This window comes from Primulina eburnea, chromosome 6 (genome assembly GCF_022965805.1).
Source record: "Primulina eburnea isolate SZY01 chromosome 6, ASM2296580v1, whole genome shotgun sequence".
NCBI lineage: Eukaryota > Viridiplantae > Streptophyta > Magnoliopsida > Lamiales > Gesneriaceae > Primulina > Primulina eburnea.
The window spans coordinates 9,856,738-9,874,851 of NC_133106.1; the positions used below are offsets into that span (position 1 = coordinate 9,856,738).

The 18,114-nt window shown below is 38.2% G+C and overlaps 1 protein-coding gene across 1 annotated transcript; it reads right to left on the reverse strand.

Annotated features, from left to right (window-relative positions):
• Nucleotides 1-3,330: 3,330 nt before the first annotated feature.
• LOC140833334 (uncharacterized) lies at nucleotides 3,331-15,365 on the reverse strand. The gene is made up of 2 exons (XM_073197708.1): nucleotides 15,075-15,365; nucleotides 3,331-5,340 (listed from the first exon to the last, which is right to left on the reverse strand). The coding sequence occupies exon 2, from the start codon at nucleotides 5,240-5,242 to the stop codon at nucleotides 3,353-3,355; it is 1,890 nt and encodes a 629-aa protein (XP_073053809.1). The 5' UTR covers nucleotides 5,243-5,340; nucleotides 15,075-15,365; the 3' UTR covers nucleotides 3,331-3,352.
• Between the last annotated feature and the right edge of the window lie 2,749 nt (nucleotides 15,366-18,114).

Here is an 18,114-nt window from a genome sequence, read left to right on the forward strand (position 1 = left end):
GGCCCAGCCTTTGAATGGCCATGGTTTGACAACGCTGTGAAGTTCATCCGCTGGAATTCTTTGGATGTTCCCGTGTTTCTGACATGGCTGGCAACCCCTAGCATACTTGATGCAATCTTTCTGGATGGATGGCCAATAGTAGCCATACCTCCTTATCAACCATCTCATCTTTATTCCAGATTGATGCGCTCCACACACTCCCTCATGAACTTGCTTCATGATCTCCAAAGCCTCTAGGAAGCCTATGCATCTGAGGAGCAGACCATCTAACCCTTTCCTGTACAAATCACCCTCCACTAAAACATAATTAAGAGCTCTCATTTTTAAACCATGTGGAATATCTTTCCCGGTTGATTCTAGCACCATTTTCATGTCATCCCTCCAGTCCCCAGCTAAGTTTACATCCAAGTTGAGCGTGTCTACCTGAATCCCTCTTTGCTGAATTGAAGGGTGATTTTTCTTCTGAATCAACACTAGCCTGTGTGTGAGTTCTGGAGACATCTTCAATCCCGAAGCAACCTGTGCCAACTCGTCTGCCTCCCAATTTTCTTGTCTCGGGACGTGGACTAACGACACTTCCTCGAAATCATCTAGAAGTTGGGATGCGGCGGTATAGTAAGGTGCCAAGGACAAACTTGTGCATTTGAACTCCCCTGACAGCTGTTTGAGTACCAGCTGAGAATCCCCTGATATCAATAATTCTCTTGTCCCAAAATCTTTCAGAATCTCCAATCCAATGACCAGTGCTTCGTATTCTGCTTGATTGTTGGTGCATGGGAAATCCAAATTAAAGGATAGAGCGGTTTTCACACCTCTTGGGGAGGTGATCACAATACCAGCTCCAGCTGCTGTTTCTGTACTTGATCCATCGAACTTCAACTCCCAGGGTTGAACTCCCACTCCACAAACTGGAAACCCAACCTGTTCTCCAATAAACTCATCAAGTGAAGGATGATCAGCTAAAAAATCGGCGATAGCTTGGCCTTTTATTGATTTTTGGGGATAATATATCAATGTAAACTCGGCCAATGCTAAAGACCATTTGCCAATTCTCCCAGAGAGGATGGGTCTATTAAGCATGTATTTAATCAAATCGGTTTTAGCCACCACAAACACTCTTGATTGAATCAAATAATGTCTTAACTTAGTACATGCATAATACAGTGTTAAGCATAGCTTTTCAATCACAGAGTATTTCACCTCTACTGGAGTAAGGAATCTACTCAAATAATAGATAGCTTGTTCATTTCCTTCATGATTATTTTGAACTAGTAGACACCCAATTGATTCATGAGCAGCAGAGATGTATAATTTAAGGGGCATTCCATACCTGGGAGGCATAAGAACAGGTGGGTTAGATAGATATCTCTTGATCACATCAAAAGATTTCTGATGCGACTTCTCCCATTTGAACTCTCCGCTGTCTTTGAGCTTCAACAGCTGTGAAAACTCCTTTGTCTTCCCTGCAAGGATAGAGATAAAACGCCTCAAGTAATTCACTTGCCCAAGGAAGCGTTGCAATTCTTTCTTGTTTCTAGGTGGATTTGCTTCCATAATAGCTTTGGCTTTGTTCTTATCCACTTCAACTCCCCTCTGATGTACAAGAAATCCCAGAAAGTTTCCTGCTTTCACACCAAAGGCACATTTCAATGGATTTAACTTCAACTCATGTTTCCTCATTCTTTGGAAGCTTTTCCTCAAGTGTTCAATGTGATCAGCAGCTTGTTTAGATTTCACCACAATATCGTCTATATACACTTCAATATGATTTCCTATCATATCATGAAAGATCGAGTTCATAGCCCTTTGATACGTGGCTCCTGCGTTTTTTAGCCCAAATGGCATAACAAGCCATTCAAACGTACCAACAGCTCCTGGGCATCTGAATGTAGTTTTGTGAGTATCACTTTCTGCTATTTTGATTTGGTTGTAGCCAGAGAACCCATCCATGAAAGATAACAGCTCATGTCTAGCCACTGAATCAATCAACATATCAGGTATATGCATTACATACACATCCTTGGGAGTTGCACAGTTCAAGTCTCGGAAGTCGATGCATATTCTGACCTTGCCATTCTTTTTCATTACTGGCACAATGTTTGAAAGCCATTCGGTATATCGGATTGGCTTTATAAACTTGGCCTTTAACAATTTCTCAGCTTCCTCTTTCACTTTCAATTCAACTTCTTTTGACATACGACGAGATGGCTGTTGAAACGGTTTGAAACCTTCTTTAAGTGGAAGTCGGTGTTCGACCAATTTTCGGTCCAACCCTGGCATGTCATCATAGCTCCATGCAAAACAATCTCTGTATTCCTTCAACATGCTGATCAAGTTTTGCTTTGCTCTTCCAGTAGCTTACTCACATATACCACTTTTGGATTCTCAAGCTCCCCCAAGTTAATCTCTTCCAATGGGTCTTGAACTTCATGTTGGCCATCTTCCATTTGAGATGGCGCCATCAACAACTCATCGACTTGGAGCTCATCATCTTCGTATTCTTCTTCTTGGACAACTTCGGTTCCATAAGTGTCCCATGCTTCCTCTTCCTTTAGTTTATCCAGTACTTGCTGCACATGTGCCTTCCATATAGAGGTTGCAGCTACCTCTTTTTCTTTTTGGTTCGAATCAATCATCAATCTCCTCAATCAGCGGCTGAATTATCGGCCTAGACGGCACGATAACAGTAGGTTTGATGATCCTTTCCAACACCGAGCTTGGAGTTGGTGTTTGCATGTACAGTGGATTTTCTCTCTTGCTATTGCCACGGATTTTGATGGGCCCAAAATCTCCATTGTAATATCTAGCCTCAACTGCACTTGCACTTGTTTGAAACGGCTGTCCATCAGCTTCTACAACCTCCACATCATCCCCTTTCCAAAATAATAACAGTTGGTGCATTGAGGATGGTATGCACTGGTTTGCATGGATCCAATCTCTGCCTAACAACGCTTGGAAGTTGGCGGAGGAGTTTACCACAAAGAATGCACATAAAGATGACATACTCCCCACAGTAACATCAGCGGGGAGTACCCCAATGGTCTTGGTAGTTTTCCCTGTAAATGCAGCAACCGAAACTTCTGAAGGAATCAAGTCTTCTTCATTTTTGCCCAAACCTTTCAACATTCTTACGGGAAGAACATTCACAGCTGAACCATTGTCAATCAACACCCTGGACACTGGCTTCCCATTCAAGTGGGCTTTGATGTACAACGGCCTTATGTGCTTGGTCATGGCCGGTGTAGGCTTTTCAAGTATCACTTGTTTAGGCTTATTCGGGCGATCTTCCTTGATAATCACTCTTGAACTCCCTTCAGGGAGTGTATTTGCCTGATTTTCTTCTTGCGATGATTCATGGGGCATCAACTCCCCATTCTTCTTCCATCATTTTGAATCTCTCGGGTAGTATCACTACTCCTGTGGCACAATCCACAGTGATGTGAAATTCTCCAATGCAAAAATTAATTGTTTTTCTTGCTTGATCATCCTCTTCGCTTAACAAATCATCATCATCTTCAACAAACTTATCTTCGGTAGCCGATCTTCCAAACTTGGATTTACTCCCCACTGGCTCCCTGGAAACTGGAACATCAATTGTGGATTCATTTTTTAACTTAGCGGACTCCTCTCTTCTTGCAAGAGCTCTTTCTCTCAGTAATCGTCTCTTTTGTGTCCTAGTCGGTGGCCTAGGGAACTTTTTGTGTTGGGACACCCTCCAAGACTCACTGAACTCCCCTCTGGCTGGAAGAACGTATCTCGGCTTTACTCCACTGTTCTCAATCATTTTTCCTTTTGTGATTTCATATGAACGCCGTTCTCTGCCTTGATCGGCTGATAATTTTCTAGTTTCCACCCTTCGTGACTCAAATTCATAAGCATTTCTCCTGTCCGAATACCTTTGGCGATGATTGCAAGATGACTCCCCTCTAAACCTTTGTTTTTCCACCATCGGTCTTTCAAGGAAATGTTGATTCCTCGGCCTAAAGGCCGCGGATTCACCAACATTTCTGGGAAAACGCGGTTGAACTGTTCGTATTTGATCGGCACTATGTCTTCCATGAGCTTCAAACAATTGACCCTTTGGAATCCAGTATTTCTTGATTACCCGGTCTTTCACTGCAAAGGATCGGCTTCTTTTCTCATTGAGAAGATCCCTCAAATCTGTCACATTCACATGAACCAAAGCTACCGGAGGAAAAGGATCATCATCCACCGCCATAGACTCTTGTTTGTTGGGGAATTTCACAACTCCCTTATTAATTCTATCTTGCAAAATGTTCTTGAACGCCCAACAAGATTTGGTGGCATGATTATAGGAGTTGTGGTATTTACAATACTCTCGTCCCTTCAGCTCTTCTGTAGGTGGCATCTTGTGATCAGGCGGGAATGTGATGAACTTTTCTTTCACCAAAAAGTCGAAAACTTCTTCGGTCTTTGATACATCGAATGTATACTGCATGTCTTTGGGGAGTTGAGAGTTGTTCTTCTCTGTTGGCTTCTTTTTTTGCAGCGGAACTGTGCAAGACCCGGCCGATTGCATCTCTGCCAATGCCACCTCTTCCACCTCCTGATAATAAGACCCCATAGTAGTTTTCTTCTTGTACGACTCTTCCCGCAATAGTTCTTCATATTCAGCCACTTTGGCAGCTAGCTCGAAGAAATCCCTGAACTCCATTCCCTGGAATTTCTTCCTCAATTCAAAATCTAGCCCCTTTTGTGCCATCTTCACGAACTCGGTCTCCGGTAGGAACACCTTGCACCTATTCTTCATCTTCTTGAACCTGTCTATGAAATATTCCACAGACTCTCCTTTCTTTTGAGTGACTCTGGATAAGTCCTCAATGCACACTTCAGGCTCTGTTCTATAGAATTGAATGTGAAATTGCCTTTCCATCTCTTGCCAACTCATTACTGAATTTCTGGGGAGTGAGGCATACCAGGCGAATGCAGTCCCAGTGAGGGAATTCGGGAATAGCCGCAACTTTAGATTGTTGAAGTTCTCCAAGTTGGCTAATTCCCCGCACTGGATGGTGAATCTGGCTATGTGTTCCATGCTGGACTGCCCATCCTCCCCGGAGAATAAACTGAAATCATGAACTCTATAACCCCTTGGGTACGGGTTATTCACGTCAATGTAGTCTGGATAGGGTTTGTGGAACTCTGGGCGGCCAATTTGTTTCAAGGCCGGCCCATACAGCTCTTGAACAGCTTCTTTCACCATTTCTGGATCAATCCCGTGCATGTTCCGAGCGGGGAGTTGGTGATGGTAGTAATTTGCCCCCCGAGCCTGGAACCCTGCATTTAAACCAAAATTACCTCCTTGGAAGCCCACGTCTACTCCTTGATTGTAGCACCCCATAACTTAAATGGTATATGATATATTATATTTTATTACTAAAATTTATTAATTATTATATAATTAAATATTTATATATAATAAAATAAAATGAATAACTAATATATTATTTATATACATTCACACATGCATACATACCTACATACCATCATCATAGTTGCTTAACCAACACACCACCTCCCTTCTTGCCCAACCGGTGATCAAGATTTGTTCATCATAGATTGGAGATAAGGCTTGATCATTGCCTATAAAATGAACCCTTCACTTCAGGAATTTCAAGAGTTCTCAGCCTGAATTTTCGAGTTTAAGGAGTGGGTCTAGTATAGGGTGGAGTGGTGAGAGTTTATAGCTCAAAAAGTAGAGAAAATGGGCCAAAAATATCTTTACATACCCAAAACCCTTCCAAATATTCTATAAAAATTCCACAACACTCTCACAATATCCAGAAACATTTCACAAAAGGAGGTGTCGAAAAATCATCAACCGATTTTTCGTTAAAATTCATAAATCGCTACTGTCCGGGAAGGGAATAGTGCCAGAAAACTCGTTTTTCAGGTACTGTTTTCGCTCCCATATTTCGTACTTTTCTTGACCATATTTCACCTTAGTTTAAATACGAAAGTTGTTCATTGCATGTCATACTTCTCATTCATGTCTTTGGTTTCCCGGAATCGGCCTCGGAAATAGTGTGTTCCGGCAGCCGAAGTCGGGGTGTGAGTTTTACTAGTTTTTCCTTTTCTGGCACGTTTCGGCTAAGAATTTCAGGAAACTTATAACATAAGAGTTGTAGGAAATCAAATTTTACGTCTTCTGGAAAAAGGGTGGCCGCGCGTGGTGGCCGGAAGACGGCCACGCGCCGCCGGAACCGGCGCGTGTACCCCACGCGCCGGCGAAAAACGAAAATTATATTTTTCGAAGCATGATCTGTATGATTCTAGGCTACTGTACAAGTTTCGTAATTTTTGGATGAGTATTGCATTTACTGTGAATTTTTAAAGAGAAATACTATGATTTTCGGATATGATATACTATCTATATGATCATATAAACCTTTGTATAAAAGTTCATAGCTTTCAATACTTGAAAAATATATCATTAGAAGTAGCTATGAAGTTTTATAATTTTTCGACTCACAAGTTAATTATTATGATTTTTGTGAGTTATATATTAAATGTTATATATATCGATTAATGATAAAATAATTTCAAATATCGCCTATTTTGAATTTTTCAGTTATTATTATATTTAGAGTTGTTATAGGAAATATTTTAATTTTTGGAGTCAAATATTAATTATTGTAAATTTTAAAGATAGTTTTGACTATTAGAAAATAATTAAATAAATAAATAAAATAATTTTTATGAACTTTTAGTCAATAAATAAATTTTATAAAGTTAGATTCTTTATTATTTAGGGATAATCTATATCCAAAAGTGTTTACTATACTAATGATAATCACATTGGTCAATAGGATTGACTTGAACTTGGAACTCTCCCTCTCATCTATAGTAAGTCTCAAGGTGAGGAAATTCTTTATCGTTCTTCCTATATAGCCTTTGGCATTTGGCCTGGAAATTATGATATGATTTATATTCTTTAACGATATTCACTCTGATTATTGATTTCTTACGCATATGCATAAATTTTGTATCTTTGAATCGCGTTGATGCATATGAAATATGTCCCATTCTGAATGTCCTTTTTTTTTATCTTACTGACTGCTTATTCATGACGGTACTACCTTTCTGAAATGAGTGAATGCTTCATTGTAACATTCTCAGTGTAATATCATACTAAATGTGATTCTTATCAAGCTTCTACTGAATGAGGTTTTGGTTAATCATCGAATAAATGAATGAATGACTGAATGATAAGGTGATTGACCAAAACAGAGCCTTGGACAACGGACTTTGGTCTGGAGATTGAGTCCATTGAACAACGTGACTTTGGTCCGGGTATATTAATTCACTTGGCTCGTTATTCTTTACTACCATTATTTTGGTGTATTCATATAACCGAATGTTGATTCTTTTGTCTATTGTATCATTCTTTCAAATTTGAGTATCATATTTACCTTCATTTAATTCTCACTAAGTCCTTAAAGACTTAACCTCTCTATTTTTCTTTATCTATTGTAATTTCCAGAGCCAGGTAACCAGGATTTGGATAAAGAAAGAAATGTCGATGTATGATCCGCCAGTTGTTGTCTGGAATAAATTGCTGGAAAGCATAATAAGTCATTTAGTCTATGAGTCAGTTTGTTTGAAATGTTTATGTCATTATCACTATTACCATCTATGTTGTTTGGACATGTAAAACTTTATCGTAATTTACTAGTATTTTACGTCTCGCTTCCGCTAATAAAGTTCTTTGATAGTTCTTATTACTGCCTGTGATACTTCTAAAGAGACATAAATCTCTTATGAGGTATTATTAGGGAGTGTGGCATTCCTTGAGGTCTAGTTTCAAGATAGGTGCCACAGAGGTGGTATCAGAGCCGCATCAGGCTAGGATAGGTTACCTAGAAATGTTTTAAAAAAAAAAAAATCATCACCTTTTGTTTTTATCAATTAATGATATCTCATATCGGTAGGTCTAGAAAATTACTTGACGTGATAGCTTTTCTGACTGGATGGTAAACTCTTTAGTAGTTATCGATTTTCTCTATATATGATGACTGCTTTTGTGGTATGATAATTATATCATGGTATGTGTTATTGATTAGCTTAAACTGTTATGGCACAAATTCTTATTTATGAAAGAAAATTCCTACTATAGCAACTTCATGGCATCTTCGAATGGAAGCAACCAAGCAAGGAGCCAAGAAGAGCAAAATCATCAGCGTAGAGAGGAGCGCATACCACAAGAAGAACCTAATCCTCACCATATACTCGAAATGATGCAACAATTCTTTCAGTATTGCCAGAATCCACCAAGGAACCAGGATACGGGCGATCGGACCTTTGAACGTTTCCTTCGATTCAATCCTCCAAGGTTCCAAGGGACCCCAGATGCAACCCAAGCTGAGTCTTGGCTGACCAAGATCAAAAAGATATTTTCCGTTCATAACTTCTCCAATGAACAAAAAATAAATCTATCTACCTACCAATTCGAGGATGCTGCATACAATTGGTGGAGAGTCACAGATCATCAGTGGAACCGAAACAATACCCCCAGAACATGGGAGAACTTCACAAAAGAATTCGAAGGAAAATATATTACCCAAGTTGTACGAAACGCTCGAGAAAGGGAGTTTATGGACCTGGTTCAAGGATCTATGACAGTAGCTCAGTACGAGGCTGAGTTTCACCGCTTAATCCACTATGCCCCTTAATTCATGGAAGACGAGCCAAGGAAGACGAGAAAGTTCGTTGAAGGGTTAAAATTAGAGATCCGTTGGTCAACGCTATCCTCTGAAGTAACCGATTATAATATCGCAGTCAACCAAGATCTACGAGTGGAATCGGAAATCAAAACACTCCTTAAGAGAGAAGAAGAAGAAAAAAGATCGCGTAACCCCAATTTCCCTGAAAATAACCAAAAGAAGAGGAGATATGGAAACGAGATTCAGCAAGGCAAGAAAGAAGGACCATCAAAACAAAATTTTCAAGGAGGAACTAACAAGCAAAGATGTGGATACTGTGGGTTAGCTAATCACAACGAAGACAAATGCTGGAGAAAGAATGGGAAATGCTTGGTTTGTGGAAGTGATCAACACCGTATTCAAGAATGTCCACAAAAATCTCGGCCTTTACCAGCTCCAACTGCTCAAAAGCGGAAGATTCCAGCCAGAGTTTTTGCCCTCACAGGAAATGAAGACGATATCGATCCCACTGCTGTAGTTGAAGGTACAATTCTTCTTCTTTCAAAAACTGGAAAAGTTTTATTTGATCCTGGAGCGACACACTCCTTTGTTTCTAGCACTTTTGTTCACCATCTAGAGACACCATCTGTAAAGCTACCATATATCCTGGAAGTTAGTTCACCAATGGGAGATAAGTTAATTAGTGAAGTTCTTTACAAAGACTGTCCTCTAGAAATTGATGGGGAAACATATATGGCCGATTTAATTGAGCTCCCTATTCAAGGTTATGATGTCATATTAGGGATGGATTGGTTGTTTAGACATCAGGCACAATTAGATTGTTACTCCAAAAAGGTAAAACTCTCAAATTTGGGAAACAGAAAATTTGGAAACCACAAGGAGGAGTCTTTCCCCATAACATCAATATCTGCCAAAGAAGCCCAGACTATAATTAAAAAAAGGAGGGAAAGGATTTCTAGCATATTTAATCAACAAGCCACATGATCAACTTAAGGTATCTGAAATCTCTGTTGTTCACAACTTTCTCGAAGTTTTTCCGGAAGAAATAAATTCCTTGCCCCCGCAAAGAGAGGTTGAGTTCTCCATCGAGCTATCACCCGGAGCTATGCCCAAGTCCAAGACCCCATACCGAATGGCACCTGCAGAATTAAAAGAATTGAAGATCCAATTACAAGAGCTTGTTGACAGAAAATACATACAACCCAGCACATCACCTTGGGGAGCCCCGGTGTTATTTGTGAAAAAGAAAGATGGCACCTTAAGACTATGCATCGATTATCGAGATCTAAATAATGTCACTGTAAAGAACAAATATCCACTACCGCGTATTGACGAACTATTCGATGCTCTTCAAGGATCCAAAGTTTATTCGAAGTTGGACCTAAGGCAAGGATACTATCAACTGCGGATCCGACAAGAGGATATACCCAAGACTGCTTTTAACACTCGGTATGGTCACTACGAATTTTTAGTGATGCCGTTCGGATTGACAAATGCCCCAGCTGCTTTCATGGATTTGATGCACCGAGTCTTCCAACCCTATTTAGACAAATTCGTAGTCATTTTCATTGACGACATCCTTGTTTACTCCAAAAGCAAGGAAGAGCATGCACATCATCTTAGGACAGTTCTCCAAACACTAAAGGAAAATCAGTTGTATGCTAAGCTCAGCAAATGTGAGTTCTGGTTGGATAAGGTGACATTCTTGGGCCATATAATTTCCGGGAATGGTCTTGAAGTAGATCCTACTAAGATAGATGCAATAATGCAGTGGAAGCAACCATGCAATGTAACTGAAGTTCGAAGCTTTCTTGGCCTAGCAGGATATTATCGAAGATTCATCCAAGACTTTGCAAAAATTTCAGCTCCACTAACCCAACTTACTCGCAAAGATAATTTGTTCCAATGGAACCAAAGGTGTGAAGAAAGCTTTTAGGAATTAAAAAAGATGCTTACTAGCGCCCCAGTCTTAACCCTACCAGAAGGAACAGAAGGGTTCACGGTTTTCACAGATGCTTCCAAAGAAGGATTGGGCTGTGTATTGATGCAAAATGGGAAGGTCGTTGCCTATGCTTCAAGGAAGTTAAAGATTCATGAGAATAACTATCCGACTCATGATTTGGAGTTGGGTGCAATAGTTTTTGCCCTAGCAAAATGGCGGCACTATTTATACGGTGCGACCTTTGACATCTATACTGACCACAAGAGTTTGAAGTATTTATTTACTCAAAAGGAGTTAAATATGAGGCAACGTCGGTGGATGGAATTCCTAGAAGATTATGATTGCTCTATACTATACCATCCAGGGAAGGCCAACGTGGTGGCAGATGCTTTGAGTAGAGCCAGTATAGCCCATCTTAGAGGAAGAGAAACTAACCAAGTCAAGTCAAAAAACTTGTTACACATACTTTCACGTGGTCATCTAGCAGGACTAAGAGTCGAACCAGAATTCAACACCAGAATCAAGCAAAGTCAGGACATTGATCCCGATGTAATTATGCTGAAAGAGATCAAAGGAATTCTGATTTCATCACCAACCCTCAGGGTATATTTTGCTATCGTAAACGAATTTGTGTGCCCGTCTCATTAAAAGAGGAAGTTTTGGAAGAAGCTCATAGATCTCGATTCACCAACCATCCCGGAGGAGCCAAAATGTACCAAGACTTGAAACAAAACTTTTGGTGGAAAGGCATGAAACGAGATGTTGCAGATTTCGTAAAGAAATGCCTTACATGTCAATTGGTGAAGGCAGAACATCAAAGACCATCAGGACTTTTACAACCTCTCCCCATTCCTGAGTGGAAATGGGATCATGTAACCATGGATTTTGTGTTAGGGTTACCTCTTATGAAAGGAGGCTTTGATAGTATCTGGGTTGTGGTGGACCGGTTAACAAAATCCGCTCACTTCATTCCAGTGAGTAGTAAATATGGAGTGGAAAAACTAGCTGGTCTATACCAAAAAGAAATCATTCGTTTGCATGGGATACCCTCAACAATTGTTTCAGACCGAGATCCAAAATTTACCTCCAGATTGTGGAAGAAGCTTCAGGAATGCCTTGGGACAAAGTTGAATTTCAGCACATCATCACACCCTGAGACAGACGGACAATCTGAAAGAACTATCCAGACCTTGGAAGATATGCTCCGCACCTGTATTTTAGATTTTGGAGACCGCTGGGGAAACCATCTACCCCTTATAGAATTTGCATATAATAATAGCTACCAGGCTACAATTCAAATGGCTCCTTATGAAGCTTTATATGGACGAAAATGTCGTTCCCCTCTGAACTGGGATCTTGAAGAATGGCGGTGCACCAAAGATGGGAAAACTCGTTCCATATCGCCAGATATTATACAAGAGGCAATTGATAAAGTACAAGTCATCAAGCAAAGGATACAATCAGCTCAAAGTCGACAAAAGAGCTATGCCGACAAAAGAAGAAAGGACTTAGTATTTGCTGTGGGAGATCAAGTACTCCTCAAAATATCTCCCAGGAAAGGAATCCGAAGGGCAGGAAAAAAGGGAAAGTTACAACCTCGATTCGTAGGTCCCTTTGAAATTCTGAAAAGAATAGGACCTGCAGCCTACCAACTCCAGCTACCTAAGACACTGTCTGGAATACATAATGTGTTTCATGTATCCCAATTAAGAAAATGCTTCGCTGACTCAACACCCATAGAGGACCCTGCACAGTTAACCCTAGAAGGAGATTTGACATACGAAGAACAACCTGTTCGGATACTCGACCAAAGAATCAAAGAACTTCGCAATAAACAAGTTCAACTCGTCAAAGTACTCTGGAGGAACCAAAACATTGAGGAAGCCACTTGGGAGAAAGAAGAGGATATTAGGCAACAATACCCAGAGCTATTCGAATCTGGAGACCAGATTCCTTGAAGGTGGGGAGATTGTAGCACCCCATAACTTAAATGGTATATGATATATTATATTTTATTACTAAAATTTATTAATTATTATATAATTAAATATTTATATATAATAAAATAAAATGAATAACTAATATATTATTTATATACATTCACACATGCATACATACCTACATACCATCATCATAGTTGCTTAACCAACACACCACCTCCCTTCTTGCCCAACCGGTGATCAAGATTTGTTCATCATAGATTGGAGATAAGGCTTGATCATTGCCTATAAAATGAACCCTTCACTTCAGGAATTTCAAGAGTTCTCAGCCTGAATTTTCGAGTTTAAGGAGTGGGTCTAGTATAGGGTGGAGTGGTGAGAGTTTATAGCTCAAAAAATAGAGAAAATGGGCCAAAAATATCTTTACATACCCAAAACCCTTCCAAATATTCTATAAAAATTCCACAACACTCTCACAATACCCAGAAACATTTCACAAAAGGAGGTGTCGAAAAATCATCAACCGATTTTTCGTTAAAATTCATAAATCGCTACTGTCCGGGAAGGGAATAGTGTCAGAAAACTCGTTTTTCAGGTACTGTTTTCGCTCCCATATTTCGTACTTTTCTTGACCATATTTCACCTTAGTTTAAATACGAAAGTTGTTCATTGCATGTCATACTTCTCATTCATGTCTTTGGTTTCCCGGAATCGGCCTCGGAAATAGTGTGTTCCGGCAGCCGAAGTCGGGGTGTGAGTTTTACTAGTTTTTCCTTTTCTGGCACGTTTCGGCTAAGAATTTCAGGAAACTTATAACATAAGAGTTGTAGGAAATCAAATTTTACGTCTTCTGGAAAAAGGGTGGCCCCGCGTGGTGGCCGGAAGACGGCCACGCGCCGCCGGAACCGGCGCGTGTACCCCACGCGCCGGCGAAAAACAAAAATTATATTTTTCGAAGCATGATCTGTATGATTCTAGGCTACTGTACAAGTTTCGTAATTTTTGGATGAGTATTGCATTTACTAAGAGAAATACTATGATTTTCGGATATGATATACTATCTATATGATCATATAAACCTTTGTATAAAAGTTCATAGCTTTCAATACTTGAAAAATATATCATTAGAAGTAGCTATGAAGTTTTATAATTTTTCGACTCACAAGTTAATTATTATGATTTTTGTGAGTTATATATTAAATGTTATATATATCGATTAATGATAAAATAATTTCAAATATCGCCTATTTTGAATTTTTCAGTTATTATTATATTTAGAGTTGTTATAGGAAATATTTTAATTTTTGGAGTCAAATATTAATTATTGTAAATTTTAAAGATAGTTTTGACTATTAGAAAATAATTAAATAAATAAATAAAATAATTTTTATGAACTTTTAGTCAATAAATAAATTTTATAAAGTTAGATTCTTTATTATTTAGGGATAATCTATATCCAAAAGTGTTTACTATACTAATGATAATCACATTGGTCAATAGGATTGACTTGAACTTGGAACTCTCCCTCTCATCTATAGTAAGTCTCAAGGTGAGGAAATTCTTTATCGTTCTTCCTATATAGCCTTTGGCATTTGACCTGGAAATTATGATATGATTTATATTCTTTAACGATATTCACTCTGATTATTGATTTCTTACGCATATGCATAAATTTTGTATCTTTGAATCGCGTTGATGCATATGAAATATGTCCCATTCTGAATGTCCTTTTTTTTTATCTTACTGACTGCTTATTCATGACGGTACTACCTTTCTGAAATGAGTGAATGCTTCATTGTAACATTCTCAGTGTAATATCATACTAAATGTGATTCTTATCAAGCTTCTACTGAATGAGGTTTTGGTTAATCATCGAATAAATGAATGAATGACTGAATGATAAGGTGATTGACCAAAACAGAGCCTTGGACAACGGACTTTGGTCTGGAGATTGAGTCCATTGAACAACGTGACTTTGATCCGGGTATATTAGTTCACTTGGCTCGTTATTCTTTACTACCATTATTTTGGTGTATTCATATAACCGAATGTTGATTCTTTTGTCTATTGTATCATTCTTTCAAATTTGAGTATCATATTTACCTTCATTTAATTCTCACTAAGTCCTTAAAGACTTAACCTCTCTATTTTTCTTTATCTATTGTAATTTCCAGAGCCAGGTAACCAGGATTTGGATAAAGAAAGAAATGTCGATGTATGATCCGCCAGTTGTTGTCTGGAATAAATTGCTGGAAAGCATAATAAGTCATTTAGTCTATGAGTCAGTTTGTTTGAAATGTTTATGTCATTATCACTATTACCATCTATGTTGTTTGGACATGTAAAACTTTATCGTAATTTACTAGTATTTTACGTCTCGCTTCCGCTAATAAAGTTCTTTGATAGTTCTTATTACTGCCTGTGATACTTCTAAAGAGACATAAATCTCTTATGAGGTATTATTAGAGAGTGTGGCATTCCTTGAGGTCTAGTTTCAAGATAGGGTGCCACATTGATAATCCATGTGTGACATATCTTCATACGCTCCCGGTTGGTATAGAGGATTGGTCACGCTGTACACTTGAGTACTTGGTTGTTTCGAGCTCCCCACTCCATGAGCACGTGGATATGGCTGAGCCCTCCCTCCTAGGCTTTCTTCTCTCTTGTGAGGTGGTGTATACCTTTTTTCTGGTTGATTTGGGAGAGTAAATTCCGGGCGGCGAGGATCGCCAGCCCTTGAGTTTCCAACTCCCTGGTTGAACTCATGGACTTGGTTACTTCCCTGACCAGTCTCTTTGACAGTGATATTTTGCTCCCCTCGGGTAGTCTGGTTCGGTTTACTCAGTAGAGTCTTTAACAATCAGACATGACTTTAGATAATGCCACTGAGATCTCTTCAATCTTTATGGCGGTCAACTCTTCCACCACTCTGTCTGAAACTTGATCATATGTAATAGGAATCTGCAGCAGATCTACTTCTTCAGCCTGTGGTTCAACAGTAGGTTGCTCTGGCTGTGGAACCTGAGTTCCCTCTTGATTAGCCAGAGACTCCCCACTGTCCTGATTGACGTTTTCTTTCCTTCTTGGCGGCATAGTGATGGTCCCACTGGGCGTGCCAAAAATATGTTTGCACAATATTAGGTGTTGCGGGCGTGCCAGGTGCGAAAATGCACCGATTTGTGTGAAATGATAAAAATCTAACTTCTAAAAACAAACGAAAGTGAATTCTAAATTTGACCGTCGATTCTAATCTCCTAAAACAACTATAACGCTAAAATGAAGAAAAATATTGGAATTTGAGAAATAAACGCCTGACATTGTTTATATTTTCAATAAACCGTAGGAATTTACAAGACAGAAACATATAAATATAAAGTCATTGAAATGTGAAACGAGAGAATGCTAGAAATATGCTGGAACGCTTAAAAACTAATGCTTGAATATTGAATTTTTAGCAGAGAGTATTTTGTAGATTTGTCTGTAGAGTTGAATTGTGTGTGTGTCGTTGTTGCGTTTGCCAATGTCTTTTTCTTCCGACTGTTGTGCAGTTTTCTCACTCCCCCATGATTCACGTCCTTTTATTTTCATCCCACGATCTCCATCTCCCACGTTCTTCTCTCTTTTGGTGCTCTGTGACCAGCTTTTGAACCGATAGAAATCAATCCGCCCCACTTAACGGGCCTATATAATTTAATTGGGCTTGTGATTAATATGGGCTTCATAATTAATTATTTTTAGCCCAAACACTTCCTTTTCAGAAAGAAAAATTACCCAAAATTTTACACATAAATATTTTTTAAAAAAATGATCGGTTCACCGTTTTAAGGTGATATATCTTTTAAATTATTGAAATTTCCGTCTCTCATTTTTGACTTGTTGTCTTAAGTCTCATTTTCTTAAAAAAGATATATGTCAAAGTTTTAAATAAAAAATAATAATTAAAAAAAATTTAAAAAGCTACCAGCGGATACCTGCTAGCAGCAGAGGACACCGCAGCGTCCTCTACCTATTTTGGCGGACACTGCAAATTAATTTGTAGTGCCCCACTCATAATGGGCAAAACTCCACCACACACATTAATTTTGAATTTTTTTTTTTAATTATTTATATAAAAAAACCAATTATGTAGGAAATTAAATGGCGAAACAATATTTTTTATGATTGGTTTTTCATGTAAATTTCTTAGTTAAAGAAGAATTAAAATTTTTATGAGTACGTATCTTGTGAGACGGTCTCATGAATTTTTATCTGTAAGATGAGTCAATCATACCGATATTCACAATAAAAATTAATATTCTTAACTTAAAAAAGTAATATTTTTTCATAGATTACCCAAATAAGAGATCTGTCTCACAAAATACGACTTGTGAGATCGTCTCACATAAGTTTTTGTCATTTTCTATATATGGTGCTACCAAATAAAGATATCATATTTCATAAACATGTGTTATTTTACATTTTGTTTCATTTAAGAAATGAAATATTTCTCTGACTTATTTTAAATTTATTAATAATAAAAATATAAATTTAAATTTATAAAATACTCGTATTATCCTTCTGAATTAAATTATAGAGAATAGGTCCGGTAGCATTTGTTTCTTTCCTCCGACGACTCTTTCTCATCCTTGAAACAAAGACCATATCGCTATCTCACCTTTTTTTTTTTTACTTTTTCTATATGTTTACATCGCACATCATTATCAATATTTTTTTAATGCAAATTCATGTTTATGTACATTAATTATAGATTTTAAAATAATACGTTAATCTTATTGTATGTATCTTAGTGTTATGTTCGGGTGTCGGCAACACCAGCACATAAAATGTAGCAGAAATTAATTATTTAACATGCATGTAAACTTTTAATAAATAAACACCAAATTTAAATTATGCACAAGTACGAATATTTGTGCGATGCTTTATGACAAAAATTCACTAGAAAATATATAAATCGTTTACACAAAACAATACTATTGAGAATAACAAAACCAAATTCCTTGACACTCCAAGTAACTAAAAATACATCAAAATAAACCACATAAAAACTAGATGCATAAACCGAAGTTGCTTAAAACAAATAAAAGATGCATAAACCGAAGTTGCTTAAAGCAAATAAAAGAACACTATTTGATCAACACTCTGCGTCAGTGTTGTTTATGAGTGTAGTCAACACCAATGAGCAAAGCAAATAAAAGAACACTCGATCAACACTCTGCGTCAGTGTTCTTGAGTGTTGTCGACACCAATCAGCAACACGGTAAATATGTGAATCAATCACACAATCTATTAACACGAAAATCTTCAACTATGAACTATGAGTGTGTTCAGAGAAAACTCTAGCAGCTCTCCTGTGCTGCAAAGTGATCACCCGATCACACTAAAACGTCTCATCAAAATAGGCTCGGCTCTCGTATTTTTCTTCTAAGCAAGAACTTTTCTACCGACCTTTACGTGTACTCCCAAAAACCTCCAGCAACTGTGCCTTTGCAAAAGTGATCACCCGATCACAGAAAACTTTAGCATCTACACAATAAAGTGATCACCCGATTAC